The sequence below is a fragment of the Meleagris gallopavo genome, chromosome 1 (genome assembly GCF_905368555.1).
Source record: "Meleagris gallopavo chromosome 1, MGAL_WU_HG_1.1, whole genome shotgun sequence".
Classification (NCBI taxonomy): domain Eukaryota; kingdom Metazoa; phylum Chordata; class Aves; order Galliformes; family Phasianidae; genus Meleagris; species Meleagris gallopavo.
Window position 1 is genome coordinate 191,216,651 of NC_139404.1, and position 26,071 is coordinate 191,242,721.

A 26,071-nucleotide genomic window follows, 5' to 3' on the forward strand; every position below is an offset into this window, starting at 1 on the left:
CAATTCTACAATTTGCCAAATGGATCCAGGCAAGCAGGGCAGAATTGATGCTATCCAGGAGAAAAGTTAGCACTGCTTTTTTATTATTATTATTTCTAGTGGAAATCAATGCAAATAATGGTCTAAAGGTGGGAAATGCCCAGGGCTGAAGCCAAACTTCTCCTCCAAGGGCTTTGCTCAGCACAGACATGTCCTTGTCACTCACCCCTGGCACTTTGGGGTGTCTTCTTCGTGCAGGGGAAGGAAGGTGACTAACATCTGCCAGCATTTGTGATGTTCTTCAAAAGTGCACTGCATATTGTCTCAGAGGAGAAGGTCTGTGCCATCAGATACACACATGCAGCATTGCAGCTCAATGCCAGCAGTGGCAACGGTGGAGATGCTCCCCATATGCACAGGGTGTGAGGTTGGCAGTGATCCTCAGTGCCATTTCAGATTCCACGATGGGGTCTACTAGTCCAGGGGAGGTAACAAAGCCAAGATTCAGCTTGCCCCTAAGACATCTAGTCTTAGGAGCTCCTAAAGATCATGTAACCATAGAATAGCTTGGGTTGGAAGGGTCATCCAGTCTAGAGCTGACAAAACCCTATCAGAATTGGTATTTCTGGAAACTGGTGCCTGGAGCCAGTGGACACCAGCCCAGTGACCAGGGCACTTCTGAGCAGAAGACAACATGAGCAATTCTCAGCTATCCAACCCATCCACATGGCAGCAAGGAAAGAAATCAGACCAGTGACCAAGGAAACACTAAGGAGAAAATGATCAAAGGAAAAGAAATCAAGGTCTGTCTCATTGCCCTTTTCAGAAGGTGTTTCTGTTATTACCCATTCAAGCATGAAATTGAGTTTATTCTTTCCCCCAGGGGTACATTTGGTCATCTCACTGTTGTGTCACAGAGAGACACTGGAGGGCAAAGTGCTGTGCTCACCCCCACTCCAAAATTACCCCCTCCCCTCACACTCCATCCTGCACAGAAGTGATGGATTTGCATTTTTTTGGGGGTATGTGGGTCTATGACCCCTGGACACCTCTGCTTTGTCCCCAGCCCAGCCTGTGTCACCGAGCTCTGCAGAGGGGATTTTTGTGGTGCTCACAGCCTGTTCCGTGTGTCAATACGAGAGAAGCGTAATCACCAGCTGAGAAACTGCTGGAAATAAACCAAGGTTGAATGAACGAAATGGAAAATAAAGAGAAGCACAAGAGGACACACACATTTTAAAACTATTACGGAGGTATGCGTTCACGTGCTCATGGGAGCCTGGGAATATATAAGAGCTCATGACTGCAAAGGAATGAATTCAAGGACCGGTCTATGGGGAGCGTGTTTTTTTTTTTTTTTTTTTTTTTTTTCGCTGTGACTTCAAACTTCTTTCCGAGCTCACAGAGTTTTAGTCAGCTGGCATGCAACAGAGGTACGACTTCCCCAAGGAAACTCTTCCCCGGCTCGCGCTGGGACGGCTGCTGGGAGCGTCCGGGAGACAGAAAACTGCGGGCAGAGGCGAATCCTCCTCCTCCTCCTCCGACCCCACATCAGGTACGTGGAGCAGCGCAGGGAAGTTGAGCTGGGAGCTTTTCGGCTGCGGGGACGCCAGGCTGCTGCCTTTAGAAATAGCACAGATGGGGAAGGTGCTGTATAAATAAGATAGCTGTGTTTATGCGCTGGTTAAACACTCGATGTAATGCACAGCTGTACATTCAAGTCATCGGGACTTGAGCTGCAGAGAGTTGCACTCTCTAAGTTCATTTGTAGCAATACGGGCATTAACTCTGTGTTAGCGGCCACAAAAGATGAGGAGATACGTTTTTTCCTTTCTTCACAGCACTTTATTCTATTTATGGTGTTACTGCATTGTAGTGCCCTGAACCAGAAGTGTCGCAGAGATCGGCACTGTGCGCACTGATTAATGCTGCTCTCCCAGCACTCTGACACTGCGTCCTCATACAGCCTTGGGCAAATCACACTGTCCCGGGCTGAAACGAAATGAAATGCTGCTTAGCTTGCTGCTCTCCTCACTATCAGTGCTGTCACTGGGCTCTCCCTGTTGGAGCACGAGTTGTGGGTTAGCAGCACTGGTCTATTTCTCCTATCCTCACAGCTTGAATGTCACCTTGGGTGAACAGTGACTTATTGGTAGTGGCTGTTGTGTTGCATCCAAACTCATGAGGAATTGATGTTTAGAGGATATTTGGAAATAACAAAGTTCTCCAAGATCCTGGTCCATATAAAAGCCACAGAAAATATTTTAAAGCCAAGTTCTGTTGTATTTTTGATCAAAGTACACATATGTTTCCCTTTTACAGAATCCAAAGTTTGGCTATCCACAAAAAAAAAAAAAAAAATCTGTTTTTTTAAGCCGAGATGTATTTTTTCCAGATTTGAAATAATCTTGTCGATGAATTGTTTTGGATTTCAACAGCAAAAATTTATGATCAGTCTTCTCTTTCTAAAGCAGATCGGTGACTGGATCAGTGCTTGGCCTTTATTAATACAGTGATGAATGAATTCACATGAGGGTATCAGTGTTGTGCAAGTCAAATGTACCAGTAATAATTTTCCTCACTTCATTTTATCTCCTGTTGTATTGAGTATCCCCTGCCGTATCATATAAATTGAGTACATCTATTATCAAAAATCGACTCCACTATCAGAAAAATTACTGAAATAAAAACTGATTCCTCTCTCTATTTTACTGTGCATAGATTAAAGCTAGTCAAAAAACATTATGGTTTGATTTCTGGGTTTGAGTTTCTCCAAGAATTTTGTTCTCCCAGAGAGAATTTCGTGTTCAGATAGTTTCATCTTCAAGTGCCAGCTCATGCATCTTTGGGTAGATAGAACTTTTTGCATTTTCACGTTTTGCCATCCCTTTGCCCAGCCCCTCTCTCCCAAAGTATTGAGGCTGATGGTTTCATTCAATTCTCATTCATTTTCTATTTTTTCTATTTTTATAAAAACAGAGGTGAATGAAATAGGGGAATTGGTTAAATCCTGAGTGTATTTGATGTCCAAATGGACTGGAAAACTGATGTCTCCCAGATAATCTTTGGTGGGGAAATGTTGGCTGCCTTGCCTGATAGACATACCTAAAGAAAGGGCTGCATGGGAGAGAAAGAAAGAAGGCAACAGACAGGGAAAAAGCCTGATTTAAGTCATGCAGGTGTTGTGGGATTCATTGGTTTGTGGACTTGATGCTGGAGATACAGAAGTTTGAACCTGTTCGTGGTGCCTGCCATCACAGAATAGAATGGCTTGGGTTGGAAGGAACTTCAAGGGTCATCAAGTTCCAAACCCTCTGCCACAGGCAGGATTGCCAGCTGCTGGATCAAGAGCCAGATCAGACTGTGTCTGAGGATGGCCTGGGATATTTAGTTTTTATTAGGGTTAATGTTACTGTTGCCCCCAGCTCCCTGGTGGGATGAATCACCAGGGAGCTATTCTGGCCTAAGGGAGCAAGACGTGTCCCACTCCTACCCTTGTAGTTCAGACCCACTTTCTAAGGCAGGAGTTTGTTTTGTTTACTTCTCTGGAGAGTTTGATTCATGCAGCTTGACACAGGACTCAACCCAAAAGCAGTGCCTTAGAAAGCAGCAGCGTTATGGATGGACAGACTCCAAAAGGGCTGAAAGTTCAAGACATATAATCGTCAAGACATATTCTTGTTTATCAGAAACCCTTGGGAACCTGCAGCAAATTGCAGGCAGGCTCGTGAGAGCCAAAGGCTGGCATTTGCTTTTCCTACTGTGGGCTATGCTGGGAAGAGGCTTTGGAGGAAAGGAGTGATCTCAAGAGACACCCATCTCTGTGTTGTGTTGGATCCCTAATTCATAGAATCATAGAATCATAGAATCGTAGAATCATAGAATCATAGAATCATAGAATCATAGAATCATAGAATCATAGAGTCATCATAGAATCATAGATTGGCTTAGGTTGGAAGTGATCTCAAAGCATACCCAGTTCCAACCCCTGCCACGGGGTGGTTGTCCCCCATCAGCTCAGGCTGCCCAAGGCCCCATCCAACCTGGTCTTGAGCACCACCCAATCCATCTGATAGATTCTGCATTGAATCATAGAATCATTGAGATTGGAAAACACCTCTAAGATCACCAAGTCCAACCCACTATGAACACTAAACACATCCCTCAGTGCCACCCTTTCCTGGACCTTCCCTGGACCCTACACCTCTGGGGACAGTGACTGCAGATGCAAGTACACATGGTTCAAAAGCCTTTTAAGGTGTAAACTGCTGGATAGAAAATAGCATGAAAATATTGACAATAGGAAGTCATCCAAAGGCTCCAGGGTCTGAAACTTTTGTTTTCTGATCCTTTTTATAAAAGAGGACAAAGACAGTAAGGATATCGCTATGGCTGATCATTCCCAGGGTGATTGCTGTGCCTGTAAGGCAGTGGTTTTAATGACGTAAAGTCCTGAGCAGCAGAATCAGTGCATGCCCTTCCCTCCTGCTTTGCCATTTGTTTCTATCCAGGCTCATCTTCACAGTTGAGATGACACAACTGTGTGGCCACTCAATAAATCAGCCTAAGGTAAAGAAATGCAGTGAAACCCTGTTATTTTACCAGCAAATTCAAGCTTCCCAAAGTGCTCTGAAGATTCAGGCATCAGAGAATGTGAGGCTGCAGTCATTCAAGGTGCTCACCACTCTTTGTTGTATGTAGATTTGTATTCCATCTCCAAATACAAATCAAATTTAATCATAGAATCATTGAGGTTGGAAACAATCACTGAGAGCATCAAATCCAACCCCAACCCATCCCCACCATGCCCACTGACCACGTCCTTTAGTGCCACATCCCCGTGGTTCATTTCCAAGGATCGTGACTCCATCACCACCCTGGTAGCCTGGGCCAGTGCATTACCACTCTTCTGGAGAATAATTTTTTCCTGATACCTAACCTGAATGCGCTCTTTCCAAAGGAAAAATATTTGACTTTTTTGATCCTTTTTTTTTTTTTTTTTTTTTTTGGATATTTGATATTTGATGTTTTCTTTGCAAAAGTAGTTGCATGTTTCAAGCACTATTGCATGATGCTGATGATGCAACCCAGAGCATCCAAAAGGCATTGTGACCTTCAGACACCACAATGGTCCTCAGGTCCAGGTTAGTGACATTCTCACTGGCAAGCATTTCTTTGAGAGTTAAGCCTGAGCTTTTCTATCTTCTGTACCTAACTGTACCCCTTCCCAGCTATACACATCCTGACACATCTTCATAGCATTTAATCTTTCATTTTGGGGTGCATTGCAAGCAAACAGTTTGATAAGAGCCCAGTTCTGATGTATTCCAACCACAGGAAAAGCATGTTGCAACAGTTCTGGCTTCTGAGCCTGGGGGACAAGAGTGGTGAAATCATTGTAAAGGAGTGTTTTCCAGAATCAGTCCAAAATTAGCAAAAGGAAGTGAGGAAACCAGCAATTAGATTGCTGCTCCAGCCCTAGAGGGCAGCAGAAAATAATAAATAAAAAGCAGAGCTCGCAAACATCACAGCAAAAAATGTCCCTTTTGCAATGGGATTTTTTACTAAAAGGTTGGGCACACTGAGTAGTACTATGTACAGAAGCTTGGACCACTCCGACTCCATCAGTCTCCTGAAGTCTTGCTTTATGTCTGGAAAACCCCGATAAATCTTCAGTTCAGGTGCGTTGTAGCTGACTAGGCGATGGACTGGATGATCATGGGTGGGCTTTGCCAACTCTGATGATTCTATGACACAGAACGCCCATCCTGCCATCAGATCACAGGACGCTGTGGGCAGCAACAACAAGAAAGAGAGTTCAGGATTCAAGATTGCGGGCTTTCTGTTTATCATCTGTGATATTTAAACCTTTAACCCCCAAGCGGCTGTTTTCCTAAGTGTGATTTAGGTGCAGGGGTCGGGGGCTGCAACCCTTCAGGAATGAAACACACAGACACAAAACCCTAAAATAAACATTCCGCCCACCCCGCGTGTGCAGCCAAACAATGGCATTGGCGACAATAAGTCACTCATTCCCCACGGCTCAATCCCAGAAGCTTCCCTGGAAAAAATCCTTGTTTCCTCCCCTGCCTGGCGTGAGGACCTCAGGATGCTGTGCAGGGAATGACGCTGCTCTGAACTCACAGTGGTGGCCGTAGGACACAGCAAAAGCCAGCAGGAAGACCAGCGACTTAACTAAAAGCAGACACTGACCTAAATGAGGTTGTTTCCCTGAAAATGTCTTCAATCTGAAGTTGTCTCTTGGTGTCTCAAACGGGTGAAGGTGAATCTGAAGATTAATTTCCTTCTATCAGGGCTGAATCTTTGTTGGAGAGCTGGATATGCTTTTTAAAGGGATGACAAGCAGTGTATGGGGATGTGAGAAGCCATTGGAACCAGGTAAATGTGGAATATTCACTCTTTTTAAACCTGAGAACTCTTTTTAACTGTGAGGGCTCAGGCTGGATACTAAGAAAAGTTTATTCTTAGGAAGAATGGTAATGCATTGGCACAGGAGCCCAGGGAGGTGGTGGAGTCACCATCCCTGGAGGTGTTCAAGAGCCATGGAGATGTGGCACTGAGGGACATGGTCAGTGGGCATGGTGGGGGTGGGTTGGGATTGATCTCACTGATCTTTGTGGTCTTTACCAACCTTAACTATTAAAAGATTTCATGATTCTAACAGAGCAGCAAATCTTATTGTCTAAAAAAGTACCAGATCTGGGGAGTTTGGTTTGTACTTGGTGTCTTCTCTAGAAAGAGTTGAACTTGACGAGCCTTGTGGGTCCCTTCCACTGCAGGATATTCTATGATTCTGTGATTCTAGGATTCTGCAGTTCAAATATAATCCTTCTTCGGCACAGGAGAACATTACTGTTAATTGCCTAAGCAGCAACAAGAATTACTTTTAGGGAAAATTTGGAAGGTGCTCGTGTTGTTAACTGCAAACAGCATATGTGAATGGTCTCAGGTTTAATATTGTATAAGAGATGGAACTGGATGAACGGTGTTTAAACCTGACCTCTTCCTTGGTTTTCAGATATGTTTTGGGGGGCAAATCACTGCCTATGCCCTTCCATCTCTGGACATGCTGACATGGCATAAGTATCATGCTTTTTCTATACACTTTTCCTATTGACCTACTTGTTAAGAATCCTCGGGAGAATTACTCATTTAATCCACTTCAATTTTACAGCTGTAGATGAGACTGAGTAATTCTGACATATGGAAAACTGTGTGAGCAAACTGGCAGCATGTATGGAGCTGCTTCTTGCAGCAGGATTGGGTCTTGATGTTGTCCTACAGCAGAACAACGGGGCTTTTCTGAGCCTTCAGCGGACAGCTGTGACCTGCCAAGAGGGAAGAGACACTGGGACACAACACTGTGTCATACCAAATATTGCTATAGTGGGTCTAGAGATTGTTTGGAAGAAGCATAAGCAGGAGGAGCTCCTCAGCTGGGCAGCTGAGAACTGAAAAATGCCTCAGGAGGAGAATTTCTGTGAGTGCTGGGACCCATCCTATTTAATATCTTTATTGATGATCTGGAGATGGGGATTGAGTACCCTCAATAAGTTTGCAGATGACACCAAGCTGGGAGGAAGTGTTCATCTGCCTGGGGGTAGGAAGGCCTTACAGAAAGATCTGGACAGGATGCACCAATGGGTGGAGGCCAATTATATAAGTTTTAACAAGAGCAAGTGCCAGGTCCTACACTTAAATCACTACAGGTACATCACAGCAACGCTACAGGTTTGGGACAGAGTGGCTGAGAGTTTGTGTGGAGGAAATGGGCTTGGGGGTGTTGGTTGATGTTCAGCTGAACATGAGCCAGCAGTGTGCCCAGGTGGCCAAGAAAGCTAATATTATCCTGCCTTATGTCAGCAATAGCATAGCTGGTAGGACTAGGGAAGTGATCATCCCTCAGTACTCAGCTCTGGTGAGGCTGCACCTCACTACAAGAAAGACATTGAGGCTCAGGAGTATGACAAGAGAAGGATAACAGAGCTGTGAAAGGTCTGGAGCACAGCTCCTGTCAGGAGCAGTGAGGGAACTGGAATGATTCAGTCTATAGAAGAGGAAGCTCAGGGGAGACCTTAAGGCTCTCTACAATAACATGAGATTGTGGTAAGGTGGGGGTGGGCCTCTGCCCCCAGTCAACGGTGATAGGATGAGAGAGCATGGCCTTAAACTACACCATGGGAGGGCTCAGGTTGGAAAAAATTAGGAAAAATTTCTTCTCAGAAAGAGTGGCAGCACATTGGCACAGGCTGCCCAGGGAAATGGTGGAGTCAGCATCCCTGCAGGTGTTCAAGAACTGTGAGGATGTGTCACTGAGGGATATGGTCAGTGAGTATGGTGGGGATGGGTTGCGGTTGGACTTGGTGATCTTACAGGTCTTTCCAACCTTAATGATTCTACTCCCCATCCCTGGAGACATTCAAGGCCAGGCTGGATGTGGCTCTGGGCAGCCTGGTCTGGTGGTTGGCAACCCTGCACATAGCAGGGGGGTTGAAACTTGATGATCATTATAGTCCTTTTCAACCCAGGCCATTCTATGATTCTATGATTCTACGACACATATTTGTAGGGAAAACATCATGTTCTGCAGCTTCAGGGCTCCAAGGTGACAGACAACACAGAAACACTTTCAGGGGCAGAGTCCTTGATACTACGGATCTATTTTATGTAGTAAGACATTAAGTGATGTTCTTGCATTCAGAAACTTCAATTTCCAAATTGCTTTATCAATGTATAATTTATGAAGTTTAAAAACACGTTAAGACAAGGATTTTGCCACGGTTATCATTTAAAATGAAAAGGGATCATTTTTGTATCGTGACAAGAGAGGACAAAGCAAACTCCATGAGTTGCACAATGTCCATCAGGATGGTGCCTTTTGTGGGTGACATCCATGGAGATTTCATCATCTTAATTTGTTGGATTTAGACAGAAATAATTTCCGTTTGAAGGCTCTGAGTAAAGCCTTATAATTCACACATCATCAGTGTGCTTGTCTTTTCTCTCAGTTTCAGCAAACCCAAACAACAAACATCATTTTCTCCTCTCACTCCCACGCAACCCCTCTTGCACAGCATCCCCAGGCACACGCTCCCTGCAGTCTGGGCAATGGAGAATGGAGCAGGAGCGCAGAGACATTATAGATAGTGGTATAAGCAATTCCTTCTTCCATGGGATTATTGTGGAGCATTTTGCAAACATTAATTAAAAGAAATGAGAATGAACATCGTTGGTCTAATTTTAGAAAGAGGAACAGGCTTCTTATCCTGCTGCTGAGCTCCAAAGACAAGCTCCAAGCTTTTTCATCTCTGGATCCCGGATCATTATTCATCATTAGTTGTCCCTCTAAACAGGAAGGGATATGCAATCTGAAAAAAAAAAGCATGAATTAAAGATCTAGACTCCTCTAGTTCCCCTTTTCCCAGTACATACCTCATTCTCTGGTTGGGAAGAGAAGAGATGTGCATTGCTTCACTCAGAAATTTATACAAATATGCCCAGATAGGACACAGCGCGCTAAGAAGCAGAACCCACTTGTAAGGTCTTGGTATGCATCTCCTGAGCAGAATTTACTGCCATGTTGAGCACTGACCTGATGGAACCCTCAGGAGATTTATCCCATTGTCATCACTGTTGAACAACTGCCATTGCTGCATGGAAGCATGGCACTCAGCTGCATCTCTCAAGCAGTGACTAAGTGGGGGGATCTCCACCAGCTGGGAACAATCCTATCTCCTCTCTTTTGTTTCCCGCCTCATGACACTTTGTGGGTGGAAGCCACTGAGTAACAGGACATGTTTGTTATCTTTTGGAGGCATGTGAGAATGGGATTGGTGTACAGTTGGAGCTTGCAGGATGCAGGCTCGCTCCTGGAAAGGCTTAAGAGCCGTGCTAGCTAAGCACTGCTGTGTGACTTCCACTTGGGAGCTGGCATGTGTCTGTGTGGCTTGGGATATGGACAGGACCAGCTTAGATTTGTCTGTAAGGGGTTGCATAAGAAGTTGTATTAATGCAGACACATTCAGCATGTTTGCTATAGAGGGTGTCATAAAGAGGTGTTATCTGGAGCTCACGTCAGTGGTGACCACAGCTTCGATAAAACTTATTCACTTTAAATGAGATAGATCCCTGTCCCTATAATTTTCCCATCTAATAAAGCAGAGCTGAAGGCACTTTGACAAAGTCTGAGAATCTGAATTCTTACCAGATTGCTTTGAATTGAAGGATTTGCCATCTCCAGCTTCACAGGACTGTGCTTTCCATATCCTAACTAACAATTGAAGCACTGAAACAGGTTGCCAAGAGAGATCGTGATGTCTCATCCCTGGAGACACTCAAGATCAGGCTGGATGGGGCTTTGGGCACCTGATTGGGCTGTGGGCGTTCCTGTTCAATGCAGAGGAGTTGGACCAGATGGCCTTTAAAGGTTTCTTCCAACTTATATAATTCTATTCTGTGAATCAAATTATAGAACGGCTTAGGTTAGGAAGAATCTCAAAGATCATCCAGTTCCAGTGCCCCTTCTGTGAGCAGTTTTGCCAACCGCTAAATGAGGCACCAGCTCAGGCTGCCCAGGTTTCCATCCAACCTGGACTTGAGCAACTCCAGAGATGGGGCATCCACAGCTTCCCTGGGCAGCCTGTGTCAAGACTTCACCAGTTCCTCAGTGAAAAACTTTCCCCTCTCATCCAATCAAAATCTTCCCTCTTTTAGTTTAAAACCCTTTGTCCTATCATCATCTATCATGTAAAAAGTTGACTTCCTTCTTGTTTACAAGTTCTTTTTAAATACTGGAAAATGATCCTAACACTATGTTGATACTTTTTTCCCCTCTCTGAGCATCATTTGCTAAAAGCTAAATGACTCTTTGGGATCCCAAAGATCAAACTACTTGTTGGCTAGTGAACACCCTGAGAGATACAGGCTCTCATCTCTTCCTGAAAAACTCTTTCCTTTAACATTTCTAAGTGAGCAGTTGAAGTGAGATAGTGGCCATTGACCTTTCATGCTGGAGCTCATAGAATTAGTTGTCCATTTAGAAACATAGAATCATAGAATTGCTCAGGTTGGAGAAGACCTTAAAGATCATTGAGTCCAACCATGACCTAACCAAATTACCCTAACAACCCTCCACTAAATCATGTCCCTGAGCACCACATCCAAGTGGTTTTTAAACACATCCAGGGATGGTGATTCAACCACTTCCCTTTTCCCTCAATGCCCACTGACAGGTCTTCCAGATCTCATTACTCTTTTTGCAGTTATTTCTGCGCTGTTTTCTAGAGTACTTTTCAGACAGTTATTTCTAATGAATTCTTTGTTTCACACAGATCTGTTCCATTTCATGTCTGACTCTTTTTAAGTCATCAGCTTTCAAATGTATTTTAAAGCTTGCCCATACTTGGGATGTGTAAAATGGAAAACTAACATTTGGACGAAAGGTTCTCAGTCCATTATTTATTTAAGCTGTTTGTATTAACTCAACAAAACTAGATGCGTGGTGGTGACTAATGTGTGTAAAAGCTCTTTGACACTGTGGGATGAGAGAAGTGGAAACTATTGTGGATGGAAATGGAAATGGCTCCCAACTCTTGTTTCTGAATGACAGTTCTTGACTTCTATCAGGACTTGGCACCTATAACTCCAGAGCAGTTGAAGTATTGAGTTGCCTCTGTGGGAGCTCTAAGGGGTCACTTAATCTTGAGTAGTTGTCTTTCTCTGTGACACCAGAGACACTGTCCAGCTTGGGCATCTGGACTTCAGGGGTGACTGGGGTGTCACCTAGGTAGCAGGTGAAATAAATCACTCCAGGGCAACCTCACAAAACGCAATTTATGTAAATCTCTTTATTTCCTGCTTGTCTCAAAGAGACATGGATACACATAGGTGGATGCATTAATTTTAGGAACATGGTTGTGATAGGTCAGTGGTTAATGGCCTTTACCAATCTTAATGTTTCTATGATTCTATGAGTGGACATGGTGGTAATGGGTTGATAGCAGGACTAGATGATTTTATTGGCCTTTTCCAACCTTAATTATTTTATGATTCTAATTTATTGTACTACAAATGTGCCTTTCTGTGATAGGTGATTTTCTGATGCCAACTTTCTCATGCATGCATGAACTGACTGTGGTGCCATGTTTGACATCTAACCATAACCAATTTCCCTGCAGAACCATGAGACTATACGTTGTCTTCCTCCTGTCAGTGGTGAATGGAGGGATGTCCAATCATCAGCCTGCTGAGGGGATGCCCTGTGAAATGGTAAGGCCACCTCGAGATCTTGGATGAGGTTGCAACTCTCCATTACAGGTGCTGCCCAAATAATGATGCTCTCTGTGAAGAGAGTTCTGGGAAAAGGTTTTCCCTGTTGGCATAAATGGGCTTTGCTGGGTTAGTAGATGCACTGAGGCTGTTCTTGGGTTACGACCATTTCTCACTGCAGCCACAGCACATACAAGGGGAAAAAAGGGGAAGAGCATTGTCTGTTTTTTCTAAGAGGTAGTTGGTTGGAAGAAATTTGACCTGATTTCCCCAAGACTGAACAGGCATCCTGTGACTGAGGCAGAGAAGGAGCTTAGATATAAAATCCACTTCTTTATATCAGGCCTAAGTTCTCTGTGCTTCAAATAAAGCCTCTTCTGTGAAATACATCTACAGCAGCCCTTGTAATATCATTGTGACTGACCTCTGCCCTGACAAAGCATTGCTGTCAGGGGGTTACACCTGACTTCTAAAAAAAGTGACAGAGTCTCTGGCTCCCGTACAAAATTTTCTCCTTGTTTTTTTGCAGGCACCTGGTACAATATTATAAACGTTATTCATAGCTGAACTTTCTCCCTTCCCTATCCAAGTGCTGCTGACAGTAACATGCCATTTAAAAATACTTTTTTTTTTTTTTTTTTTAAATGTTAAAGCTGTTCAGCACAAATCCTTGAGAATTTCCAAAATAGGGAAAAAAAATAATTTGCTAGCTGTACACATCTCCCTTATGGGACTCATTCCATTCCTGCCCACCCTGCTGCATTGCTGTGCTTCCTGAATTCCAGAGAAATTAAGACCTAGTATATATAAAAAGATCTTGGGAAGGTGGCTGGATATCTCAGCTCATTGGCTGCCAAGGGAAGACTGATGAACCCACCATAAACATGACAGCTTGGGTCTCATGTGTCATAGTCACATGAATGCCAGGCGAGACATGCAATAATCTGAGCAGATTGCACTCCGTCCCATTTCTTGATGGGTCACAGATCAGGCTGATTGCTGAGAAGTAAACACATGCTTGTTTCCACCACTCCACTGTAAACTGCTTCCAACAGACCAATTGCACGGGCCAAAAATCCAAGGCTGTACGCAATGAGTCTGGGATAAATTCAGCTCTGGCCGCAGCTGGGGGTTGGGATGCTCATCTGTTATAAATTAACAGCTCAGCATTGTTAAAGTCAGTGGACCTTTGCCACTCTTCATTTGCTGAGCATTTCATCCAATGGAAGGAGGAGAGTGTAAACCTAAACACATTTCCATGAAGCATAAAGAGGTTCCTGGGCTTGCTGATGTGCCCACTGGGACTTCCACTTATTTCATAGAATGATTTTTTATCACAGCATCTTTTTTTTACATGTTACCTTCCCTGCAGCGGCACCTTTAAGATAAGAAAGGCTCAGAATTAGAAAGTTTCATCCTGGGTCTCCTGGAAGAGGCATAACTCAGAGACCTGGGCATCTCATTGCTCATGTTCTTGTAGGTGCACTGATCTTGTAAGGCTTTAGGTGATAAAATGTCCCTTAAAGCCATTACCTTTCTACTGAGCTAGGTCAGAGCCAGCCGTCTGCTCCCTTACAAGACAAGAAGGTGCAGCTTCAATGTTAAAAGGTTCTTCCTAGCTCACATTGCCTACCAAGGAGAGGATTTTTCACAAGTTCTTCCTCCTAAAAAAAGATGTGCCTGCTAATTCACATTAAATGACAAAGGAGAATCTTCCAATAAAACATACAAAGGAAAGGAAAGGTTTTCACAAAATTTTGTATTACCTTGCATCAATGTCATACAACAATATATCGTACTGATTATCATGGGTTATCAGCCCACACGTGGTGCATATGCAAATTGCATTGTGTGGTGAAGCCTTTACCTGAACAGCACTTCTAAAGAACATACAAGGTGGCCCCACGTAGCTCCAGCCCAAATTCTTTGGCTCAAACACCCATGAGAAGATATGGAGGAACAAGGCCTTGGATACAGCTGCTTTGTTTGCAGGGCTGTCACTAAGATGGGTGACAACTTCCACCCAATGAAGTACTGGAGTCAGAATTCAAATGATGGTCAAGTTTTGAGTTGTTGAGGGTCATTTTTTAACCAGAAGACAAACATGAAATGGACCAAGTGTTCCACACTCCTCCCAATGGGCTTTAAATAATCCAGTGACAGCACCAACAGAGATGATTAAGTGGGAACATGAGACTGACATAAACTTCTCCAGCCAACTCATTGAACTACAGGGGGAGAAGGGAAGGTACACACTGAAACAGACACTGTTTGCTCAGTCTCATTGAGATGCACTTCATCTTTCCCTTCTGGTGCTGATGAGAATGAGATTCATGCAGTTTGAGCCCAGAAGGGAGAAAAGATGGAGTAGAACAGACTAGTTAAGAAATTCAGTGATGATCAAAATAGTGAAACCAATGAAAACCGAGAGGGGAAATGTTATAGGAACAAATGTCAGAACACTGTGAGGTACAGATTTTATCAGACTGTTTTATCACCTGGAGAGTTCAGTGCATGCAGATTAAAAGCCCAATCCTGCAAGATAAAGTGGTGAATTGGGACTGAGTTCTCCATCATGGCCTTCAATGAAAACCTGAATGGCATTGGTGGGCATTGGATGGTGCTGGTTACTCAGAGGGAGCAGAGTGTACTCAAAGTGTGTGATTTAATCCCAGAATCATAGAATCATAGAATTGCTCGGGTTGGAAAAGACCTTCAAGACCATCAAATCCAACCCCAGATCATGAAAAATCAGATCTTTGGGAAGGTTATACCATGGGAACGACTGTGGAGAAGCCTGTGTATATTTGGCATTTAAATGAGTCTTACAATTCTCCGTCACATTTTTATGTGCTCTTTGAAACTCTCATCATGCAAAAGAGGGTCACAAAATACGGATTATTGCCCCACTTCTCCTAAGCAGATCTGTCACTTCATTCAACTAGAAGTTCACATGAAACAGATGGTTTATAATATTTTTTTAAATTAATGTTTCTGTAATGTTGGAAAAGCTAATGCAGAGCTTTACGTCATGGAATCTGGATTCTTTTTCACAGAAGTTAAAATTCATCAGATTTTTTTTTTCTTTCTGATCTTTCTACAAACAGTACATGACCCGGTCACCTATATACATTCATAACAAGAGTTTTCTTCCAGTAGATTAAATGCTGTCTAAGCCTTTTGCATTCCACTTCCTCCCACTGCTGTGTGTTCCCCATAATAACAAAATACAGCTTGACATTTATGCGAGGATGATTATCTCAGTGTTTTCAGGGTTCCTTATGAACACACATTCCAAATTTTCCTTTGGACATGGATTCAATCTTAGGTGCAATTAAACAGGCATGTGTTTAGGAGATGAATTTGATGAAATTGAATTTTTCTCCACCCTGTTGCTGAGAAGTGGGTGAAAAAAGTGTGCCTATCACCACATGCCTTTTTCTCCTCAAAGCTGGCTTTCCATGATATGCCTTCCCTGCTGCATTCATACAAGCATAGAATCATTAAGATTAGAAATGATCTCTAAATTCAACTAATCCAACTGTCCAGCAATACTGCCCACTGGTCATGTCTCTAAGTACCACATCTTCATGTTCTTGAACACCTCCAGGGATGCTGACAACATCAATTCCCTGAGCAGCCTGTTCCAATGCCCAACCACTCTTTCGGAGAAGTTTTTCCTAATGTCCAACACTATTATGTCCAGAATGGATGATGCATGGGGATGAAACATATGGATGGAACATAAGGCATGCTCCCCATGAGAGGAAATAGGAATTATTGCCTTAGGAAAAGGATTCCTATGCATAGCATAAACAGAAAGAGTTTGGAAGTTTGCATCAGTAGTACATGAATAGTTGAATGACTCAGTTTGTTAGGGGCACATTGCTTATCTAAGCCATGGCTCAAAAGGAAGGCAAAATCAAATATTTGAGGGGCATGACTAACAAAGAGAGAGCTTATGATTTGTACTATAACATCCTTATCTTCCATTCCCTGCTTTGGGAACTATACTGCCAACAGAGAGGAGCCCTTCTTAGTACCACTTCTTGCACGTAGAGTTTGCAGAATCCATTAGAGTGACTTAGAATAAAGCTGAGAAAGGCAAAGATCAGAAGAAAAGTGAGGAAAAAGTGCTTGATTACAATGGAAATGAGGAAAATTAGAACTATTAAAATAAGCCTGGGAAAAAGGAGAATATGTAGTAGATAATATATATAGATACAACTCTACTAGTTTAAGTTAGATATATGAAATGAAAGGAGTGCTAACAGTTAGCTGCAAAGAAGCATTAGGATGATTGTGCTTGCTGTATGAATGTTCAAAGAAAATTATATGAGATGAACCTTACTGGTTATTGAATGTTATTTTCTTTAAATTTCACACAAATATGTTTTTCATCTGTCAGGTGACCTCCCATTTTCTCTCTTTTTTTCTTGGCAGGCAAACTTGCAGGCATTTTGCCACAACAAAGACCTTCACCAAATCCCTCGTGAGCTCCATCCAAATGTAAACAAGATAGATCTATCTGGAAATCTGATACAAAGCATCCCTGAAATGCCTTTACCCCTCTACTCTTCCCTCCAGTGCCTCGATTTAAGCTCCAACCAGATAAGCTTCATCACGCCTGGAGTCTTTGCACACATGACAAGTTTGCTGGAAATAAATTTAGCTAACAACAACTTGTATGAGCTTGCTCAGATTGGGACAGAAGGGATTGGACTTTTACCCAAGGTGGAGATACTGGACTTGTCTCACAACAGTCTCTACAATGGGATGGCTGAATATTTCATTAAACGAGCTCCAGCACTGCGCTATCTTTCACTGGCAGGTAACAGTATTATAATGATATCACACAAGATGTTTCAGGGATCTCCCAGTCTTGTGGAGATAGATCTACAGAGTAATATCATCATGGAAATTGAAGAAGGTGCTTTTGAGACTCTACTGAATCTTTCCAGACTGAATCTCTCCATGAATTCAATTACTTGCATCTCTGATTTTAACCTCAGGCAGTTGGAGATACTTGACCTCAGCAGGAACAGCATTGAATCCTTCCATACCACAGCGTCAGATGACGAGTACAGCTTAAGATGCTTGGATCTGAGTGAAAACAAACTGCTTCGCTTCCCAGTCTTCCCTCAGGTGAACAAGCTGGTAACTCTGAATTTATCAAAGAATTTAATTCAGCTCACAGCTGAATCCTCTCATAATAAAATGGACTACATGGAGAATGAATGGTTAGATGCTCCTTTCCATCTTCTTGATCAGAAGCAAAGTAGAAACAAAAGTTCTCTTAATTTATCCCAACTTGTATACCTAGACTTAAGCTACAATGAAATCAAATCCATTCCGGATGAGTTCTTCGAATCGATGATGTCTCTTCACACCCTTAACCTCAGTAAAAACTGTCTACAGACTTTTGAAGTAACTTCTGACAGTACATTGGTCTCCTTATCTGTCCTCGATTTGAGCTACAACGCTTTGCAGAGCCTCCTCCTACATGCCGACACACTGTGGAATTTGAAGGAGCTCTATATTCAAAACAACCATCTTCAAATCCTCCAATTTGACATCTTTTCAAGACTTCCAAGCCTCAGATGGCTCAATCTACAGAGCAACAACATCACTCTTTGCAGCATGTACTCAGGATTAGCAAAGCAAAGACTTGCCGGAGAGGAAAATGGTTGCATATCATTTGTTGACGCTCCTGCTCTTCAGCACTTGTTTCTAGCTGACAACATGCTGAGCATCCTACCAGCACACACTTTCTTCAAGACTTCCCTGATTTTCTTGGATCTTTCCATGAACCCGGGGTTGACAATTGAAGTTAATGCGCTATCTGGACTGGAACAGTCACTTGAATACTTGCATTTACATGGCAATAGCCTGATAGAATTAAATATCGACTTGCCTTGTTTTAGTCACCTTAGACACTTAAACCTCTCTGAAAATCAGCTGAGTTGGCTGCCCAAGTGGGGCAGTGGCTCTCCACTGGAAGTTCTGGACCTACGGAACAATAGGTTTAGTACATTACAGAACAGCAATATTTTAGCATTAGAAAATTCTCTTAAAAACTTGTATCTCACTGGTAACCCACTCAACTGCTGTGGAAACATTTGGCTGTCATTGATGATCCAGAACAAAAACGTCCAGATCTCGAACATAGAGCATCTAACGTGCCAATACACCCAGAACTTCGGATACCAGGAAGAAGTGCACATTGGGAACATTAGACCAGAAGACTGTGAAAAAGAGGATCTAAAGAAAATCAACTTCCTTATTATATTAACAGTTGTGTTGGTTTTATCCGTGATCATCATCGCTGTGGGTTCGTTCTTTTGCTTTCGCAGGCAGAACTTCAGTCAACAGTTTAAAGCATAGCACAGAGATTGCCTTGAAAACCGAAGAAATCAGGTGCTACACTGCCGCCGTGTAGAAATGAAGAGTAAAATTCTTCTCCTTGACTTTTAACTGTGGATTTTAAGGCAGTTTCACAGCTCCCCTGAACTACCCCACTACAGGGTTGCAGGGAATTAAGGGAGAGTTTACCACATTTTGCATTTGCTTTGTTCACAAGCAGATCTGCCTAAATGTTCACAGAGTTGTAGTAGACTCTGTAAAGCCCTGTGGTTGTGAGGGAGGTGTGATTTAAACCAGACCTAAAGAAAAAGCCTTCTAAATCAGGAGACATTTCACTAAACTCAGAGATGCTTTGTTGATGTCGCCTCCATAGCAAGGCTTCATATATACATATATATACATATAACACTACAGATATCCATAGTGTTATAGAAACCACTTTTTTTTATGCCAGTTGTTGATGACATCACCTGAATAGGAAAGCCCTTCTCAAAGTAGTTTAACTCTATGAGATGTTGCTCCTTACACTGAGCTTTGTGTGTGTTTTTTTTTCCTCTAAAAAAACCTTAGAAATGAGATTTCCTAAACGTTAAAATGAAATCACAAAATCAGTAGGACAGCCCAAAACAGGATCTTTCTCTGTAACAAAAATCTCAGGTGTGAACCCAGACTTGCTCAGAAGGTCACAGGTCCACAGTTCAACTCAAAGAGGAGAAATTTGCCCCTCTCGTGCAATACATATTTAACTGGGTTTAATGTGAAGAAATTCATCTCTGAGGTGGACGCTTTCTAAAAGAAAAGTCTAAGAGAGTGAATTTCAACCGGCTATCTTTGGACTGAAATGTTTGTATTTCTAAGGAAAACTGTTGGGAACTCACTGCATACAGTTGCATTTCAATGCAAAAAGATGATGATTATATATCGATTTTTAAAGGTCACAGGAGGCTAGATATGTTTTAAACACGAAAGCGTGAAACAAGATGCAGGGAACTGAGTTCTGGGCCATTATTCAGATCAGAGGTCCACTATCTTTCCCTACTGAAGACTGGTTGCTAGTAGAAGTCTGTAGATCTTCAATCTGTGATGGGTTTAATATGATCAACCTGTTGTGTTGCTAAAAGCAGACACTGACATATGTTATATCCTGTACTCTGATGGCAGATTCACCCTTTTGAAGTGAAAAAAAAAAAAAGCTTTCCAACAGCAGGAACCTGACCTACCTATGGGACCCAATGGCTTTGAAAGGAGCCACAATGGGTTCTCTGTTAATTCCAGGAAATGTGCATTTCAGCACATAAGAGAAATAGAAGTCAAACCAAAACCTGTTCAGGTAAATAACTCAGAGTCAAATTGCTGCTCCACTACTTTTTTCTTCATGCTAGTGAATGTCAAAATTAACACACTACAGAAGGATGTATAATTCTATTTTTAAAGCGGATGTGTAAGTAACCAGCTGGTCATTTCTGTTGTGGGATTTTGTACAATAAAAACACCTTTAAATTTTGTAAAATACACAGGGACGTGAATATATTAAAGCACCAGCTTGGAATACTCCATAGGCGAAAAGTTATGTCTTCCTATTCTTTCTATGGTGTTCAGACTTTAGGTCTATGACTTCCAGTCCCAGATGGGATATATCTTAGAGTACAGCCAATGAACGTAAAGCAGATCTGATGAAGATGTACACAAATGATGTTGGAATAATGATGTTGGCACAGCCAGTTGGCAGGACCATGCCACAATGGTCTAATATGTGAATCACAAAATCACTGAGTCACAGAATCACAGGCTGGTTGAGGTTGGAGGTGCTCATCTGAGCTAATCCCCTTGTTCAAGAAGGGCCATCGAGAGCACATTACCAAGGACAATGCTCAAACGGTGAAAAGCCAATGAGAGCCAGCACTGTGCATTCTTTCAAGCTCTTACTCTTTTAGGAGAAAGTTTGCACAAGCAAGAATCCCTGGGCTTAGTTGGAAGCCCAGTGCTGAAGTCCTTGAGCTTTTCCTTTGATGTGAAAGCAAGCTGTGCTGTGTGCCCTGACATGGGCAATTTAGCCATATTCTGAGTTCATGCCTTTCTTATTGAGCACAGTAAGAGCACATCTGCTTCTGAGACACAGTCTTAGCTCGACTGCCACGACTGGAATTAGTTAATAACCTGACGACAGAGCCAAACCCATTTAATTAACAGTTTTAACACTGCTTTTTTTTGGCTGTACCAAAAGGAAGTGCTTGTTATTACTAAACATCTGGGACCAATTAGGCTTCCATTGACTTCCATGGGAGCAGAAAAGCTTTCTCGAGGAATAGGCCCCAGGAGTAACATGCAGCATGGCTCATTTGGATTTCTCTGTTAGCAACATAAGCAAGTGAGAAATGACATGAGGCTGCTCATGCCAATTTGGTTATTTTAAATGGGATGAGGAGTGTGAGGGAAAGGAAATGTGAATAAAGGAGTTAGGAGAGGGAAAACAGGGAGAAATTGAAGAATTCAATGCTCTTATTCCTCAAAATAGGGGTTCAGATATCTTGAAGCTCAAACATTAAAGTATTTGTCCCTGCACCAAATCTAGCTATTACTCTTACGTTACACATCTTTCCACCATTTATCCATATTGTCTCAATAAGTCGGAAAGAAACAGGTAAGCTTTGATTTTGTAATCTCAGTTTACACCCTTATCGAGTCATAGAATCATAGAACAGCTTGGGTTGGAAGGGACCTCAAGGATCATGAAGCTCCAACCCCCTACCACAGGCAGGGCCACCAACCTCCACATTTAATACTAGACCAGGCTGCCCAGGGCCCCATCCAGTCTGGCCTTGAACACCTCTAGGGACAGAGCACCCACAGCCTCTCTGGGCAGCTGTTCCAGCATCTCACCACTCTCTTAAAGAGAATAAGAGGATAAAGAACAGATTCCTCTTATAGATTCCTCTTTCATAAAGTCCCCGCAACAACATCTGCTTATGCAAAGGGAGTTTGTGCTAACACAAGGAATGTCTCTCTGGGATTCTGGGATGTGTAGTACATAATGGAGGATTTATGAAGAAAATGCAACTATTTTTGCTGTTGCAAGCATCACACAATTTCCCCTCCGAGATTTTTTGGGGTAGGACAACAGATCTCCTTCACATATTTCCTATCACACAATTGCTACACATGAGACTCTAAGCGGTTCCTGTGATTTGTTCCCAAAATCGATTCTCTGCAGTGGGATCAGAGAGATGTAAAGCAATGGAGGCAATAGAGAACTCCCAGAGTGGGACACTGAAAGTTCAGCAAGCTGTGACTGTTTTGGTCACCATGGAAAGATCACTCTTTCAGAGAAGAAGTTCATTTAATCTAAATTATCAGACTTCACTGAATGACCTTCTTCAATACAAATAGCTTGCAGTACCAGTGGCTGCAGATTTCTGTTTCATGCTTGTCTATGTGAAGCAGTTTGATCAAGATTTTCAGAAGTGACCAATGATTATTTCAGTCACTTCAACATTTTCATCTTGCACCTGGCCCATCCTGTAAGAAGCCCAGTTTTCCAAAAATCTGGGTCCTTCTCATGGCCAGACAGTGTTAAGAAAAGGAGGAATGGTTTTAAACTGAAAGAGGAGATTTAGGTTAGATGTTTGGAAGAATTTTTTTACTCAGAGAGTGGTGAAGCCCTGACACAGGCTGCTGTGGGTGCCCCATCCCTGGAGGTGCTCAAGGCCAGGCTGGTTTAAGCCCTGGGCAGCCTGAGCTGGTGAGTAGCAACTCTATCCATGGCAGGGGCAGTTGGAAACCCTCCAAACTAAGCTATTCTATGATACCAACCCAACCATTATGTGTTTCTGCAATCTCTTCTCAAAAAACAGACCTTTCAATTATGTCTTACACATTCCCCAACAAGACTGAAACTGCAGAAGTTCATACATCTTCATTCACTTGAGAATCTCCTTGCTAATGCTAGTTGCCCACCATGTCAGTGTTATGAGTATTCGAAGAGCTGAAATACAGCAAAGCTACTGACGAGTGGTTCCTCTGCCCTATGGTCTGCTCTCAGAAGGGCACGTTAAATACCCCGTCATTCACAGAGCAGTAATTCACCTAGCTTCACTTGGGTAAAAGATGAGGATTAACCACAAGGAATGAAGAAAAATGAACTTGAGGGTCTGCAGCTTTCTGGCAGAGTCACAACTATCCAGCTGGAGCAGATTTTAGTCTCATAGGTCATGGCTTGGTGAGGGGCCAAGGAGAGTTGGCCAAGAAACAGAAGGAAATGGGGATGAGAAGAGCTGAGAGCCATTGAGGAGGGAACAATGGGACAGGGAAAACTAAAAAAGTGTTGATGTAATACTCTCCAAAATGAAAAGCATCCTAGAGAGCTGAAAGTAACTAGTTACCACTGCTCCCCAACTCACCAATGAGGTGAAACTGAAACAGAAGGAAAAGAAACTGAATAAGCAGATAAAAGCTTTCTAGGAAGGCTATCAAATTACACAACTTCTTTCACATGCAAAGGCGTTTCATGACCAATGCAACATGATACTAAACAAAATATCGGTAAATATAAGGGGACAGTCCTGCAATTTGGAGAGGGAGAATCACTTTTCTCCCATGATATTTTTTCAGTTTTGTTGTGATGCAGGGCCAGGTTTGTTCCACAGATGTTCTCCTCCTGTTCTGTTACAGCGTTCATTACATCAAAGACATGCACTTTCCAGGTACAGAAGTGATATCCAGTGTTCCTTTGATATCACTACATTACCCAGGAGAGCAAATGAATTTTGCAATAGCAAACAGCAAAGGTGACATCAAGAAACATATCTTTATGAAGAAACATTCTGGAAGGTGAAAACAGAAGAGATTAATCTCTACTGTTTCTGACTTCTCCATAAAATAGGGTGGCGAGGAGAGTTTGGGGACCTGTCAACAAGAGGAGAGAAGAAGGGAAATCCATTTTCATGCAGGAAAGTCACCAAGGAGAAGAAGGTTTGCAACGGATGACTGAAGAGGATGCATGGGGTGAGGAGAACAGAAGGAGAATAAGCACAGCTAAATCAGGAATTTGGAAGAGGAACAAGGGTGGAATGGTTAGGACGAAATCATGAATAAATAGAAAGAGGAGGAATAAGGTCAGAATGAAAGACAAGCAAGCTGCATGCTTCTTTAGCTAAATTTCTGTATTTAAGTTGTATTTTGTTACTGTGGGGTTGATGCTGGGAGAGTGGCATTATTTAAGCCCTTCATTTGTGGTCTGGGTGGTGGGACAGAGCCTTCACCATGTTTGCAGATGACACCAGGTGAAGCAGTGGTTGATATGCTGGGACAGAGCTGCTATTCAAAGGGATATCCCACAGTAAAGGAATGATCCTACAGAAACTTCATGAAGTTCAGCAAAGAGTGAAGATCTGCACTTTGGACAGAATAAGCTTGTCTAGTCTGGGGACTACTTGACCATAGCTTTGCCAAAGTAACTTTGTTATAGAGGACCTGAGGGTACTGGTGGACAACAAGTTGTTCATGAATCAACATCATGCCTTAGTAAGAATGAAATCTAGCTGAATATTCAGCTACATTCACAAGATCTGAGTTGAGAAATCAATGTATGCTGTTTTTCCCCTCTACTTGGAACCTCTAACAGCACATCTGGATACTGTGTCCAGCTGTTGGCTTCCCAGTGCAGAAGAGACACGGATGAACAGGAGCATGTCCAGTGGGGCCACCAAGCTGGGGCTGGAGCATATGATATCTGAGGAAGAGACGGGAAGAACAAGATTTTTTCAGCTCAAGGAAGAGATCATGGGAGGAAATCTTTTGGCAATACTGGAAGTTAGAAAGAAGACAGATGGTAGTTAATACCTAACATTGGAGTTGATCTCGTTCTGATCTGGGAGATAGATTGGAGCCCTCCAGAGACCCCTTCTAACCTGAATTATTCTATGAGTCTCTGCAAAAAATAAAAAAAATAATTAAAAAAAAAAAAAAGGAGAATGAGTCATCTTTTTATGAATGGGTAGAGAAAATTCTGAAGATACCTCTTAGTGGTATCTACTTCAGCTGTAGAAGGGATTTGGCAGTTCAAGTGTCCTCAGAGTTGGTAAAAGTTGTTGATATTGATGTCAGAGGTGGGTCTTCTGGGAAAACCACAGTCCAGCTACCTAGTTAGCTGAACCTTTCTTCCTCAGCTCACATGGTGATGCTTACATCTAGACACCCACATTGAAGTATCTTAAGCCTGAGCTAAAGGCTCAAGTCATTTGCATAAGGATATTGGCAGTAGGTTTAGTCTTTGGCAAGAAACTGGTGCCATTTAGGATGTTTCTGATGTTTGGGCTACAAAAATACAGAATTTTCAGGTGCAAAGTAACATGCAGAGGAAACCTTGCTATTCCAGCTAGCCTCCAACTGGAGGCCACGTAGCATACCCCAGGGTATCTCAAAGGCCACCAAATATGTTTCTGGGCATCCAATCAAGCCCAGTTGCATAGAACAGTCCAAGTCTGTTGCATAAGAAGTCAGAATTAGTTTGAAGAACAGATACCCCAAGTCCTTTGCTTTACCTGGTTGTTATGTTAGATCTGGTCTCTGAAATGTAATGTCACTTCACTCTCAAAACCAGAAATCAAGACTGGTTTTCAGCCAGGAAGGGTTTGCAAAAATTTCTGTCTGTGCATATTCAATGTCACGTTATGTGTTTTTCTTCTTTTCCCATAGTCTAATTGCTTTTCCAGCTTCTGGCTTCCTTAGGCTGTTGACGGGGAGGCTTTCTAGGAGATACAATAGGGTGCAATGACATCATGAGTTTGAGTGCTACAGAATGTGACAATTCATTCAATTTGCATCATGCACTTTCTACTGCTCTTCAGTAGACCTCTGGGCTCACCCACATTAGATATTCTCAGGTGTCTCCTAGCAGGATACCTTAGTGCTCTACAGTGAAACAAACCACTTATCATGGTCTGTGGAGCAATACATCAGCTCGCCCAAAGAAGTGTTGGATACCCCATTCATGAAGACATTCAAGGTCAAGCTGGATGGGGCTCTGAGGATCTTATCGAGTTGTAGGTGTTCCTGTTCATTGCAGGGGATTTGGACCAGATGGTTTTTAAAGGTCCCTTCCAATTCAAATGATTCTAAGACCTCAAGGCACAAATGTTTATTGTCTTTTTCTTTCCCCTTCTTATTTCACAACTTGCCTGTTGAGATGTAGGTCTTGTGCAAGAGTTGTTATGGGAATAAAGCCTTATCTCAAAGAAATATCTTCCTTTATTTGGATCAAATAAAAAGAGTTTATTTCCCTTACTTTCCTTCCACTTCCTCCCAACCTCCACCCTGCCCCCAAAAATAAACCAGTAAGAAAAGTCTAAACATATAACTAAAGATGATAAATTTTGGATAAAAACACTCCAAAGACCCTTTCTTTTCCACTTCAGTGCTTCAGGCCCCTCCACAAATTGGAATC

General features: G+C 42.6%; 1 protein-coding gene across 5 annotated transcripts; it reads left to right on the forward strand.

The window, feature by feature from the left end:
• The first annotated feature begins 1,153 nt into the window (after positions 1-1,153).
• On the forward strand, positions 1,154-24,594 carry LRRC32 (leucine rich repeat containing 32). 5 transcript variants are annotated; one of them, XR_014881167.1, is made up of 5 exons: positions 1,155-1,534; positions 12,177-12,267; positions 16,711-19,960; positions 23,510-23,631; positions 24,251-24,594. XR_014881167.1 is itself a non-coding variant. In XM_085216492.1 (4 exons), exons 2-3 carry the CDS (start codon positions 12,181-12,183, stop codon positions 18,649-18,651), a joined length of 2,028 nt encoding a protein of 675 aa, XP_085072618.1. In that variant the 5' UTR covers positions 1,154-1,534; positions 12,177-12,180; the 3' UTR covers positions 18,652-18,684; positions 23,510-24,594. The 5 variants fall into 5 exon arrangements, 3 of the variants coding, with proteins under 3 accessions (XP_085072618.1, XP_010704441.1, XP_019467856.1); XM_085216492.1 differs by having other exon boundaries at positions 1,154-1,534; positions 16,711-18,684; positions 23,510-24,594; XR_014881166.1 differs by having other exon boundaries at positions 23,510-24,594.
• The last annotated feature ends 1,477 nt before the right edge of the window (positions 24,595-26,071 follow it).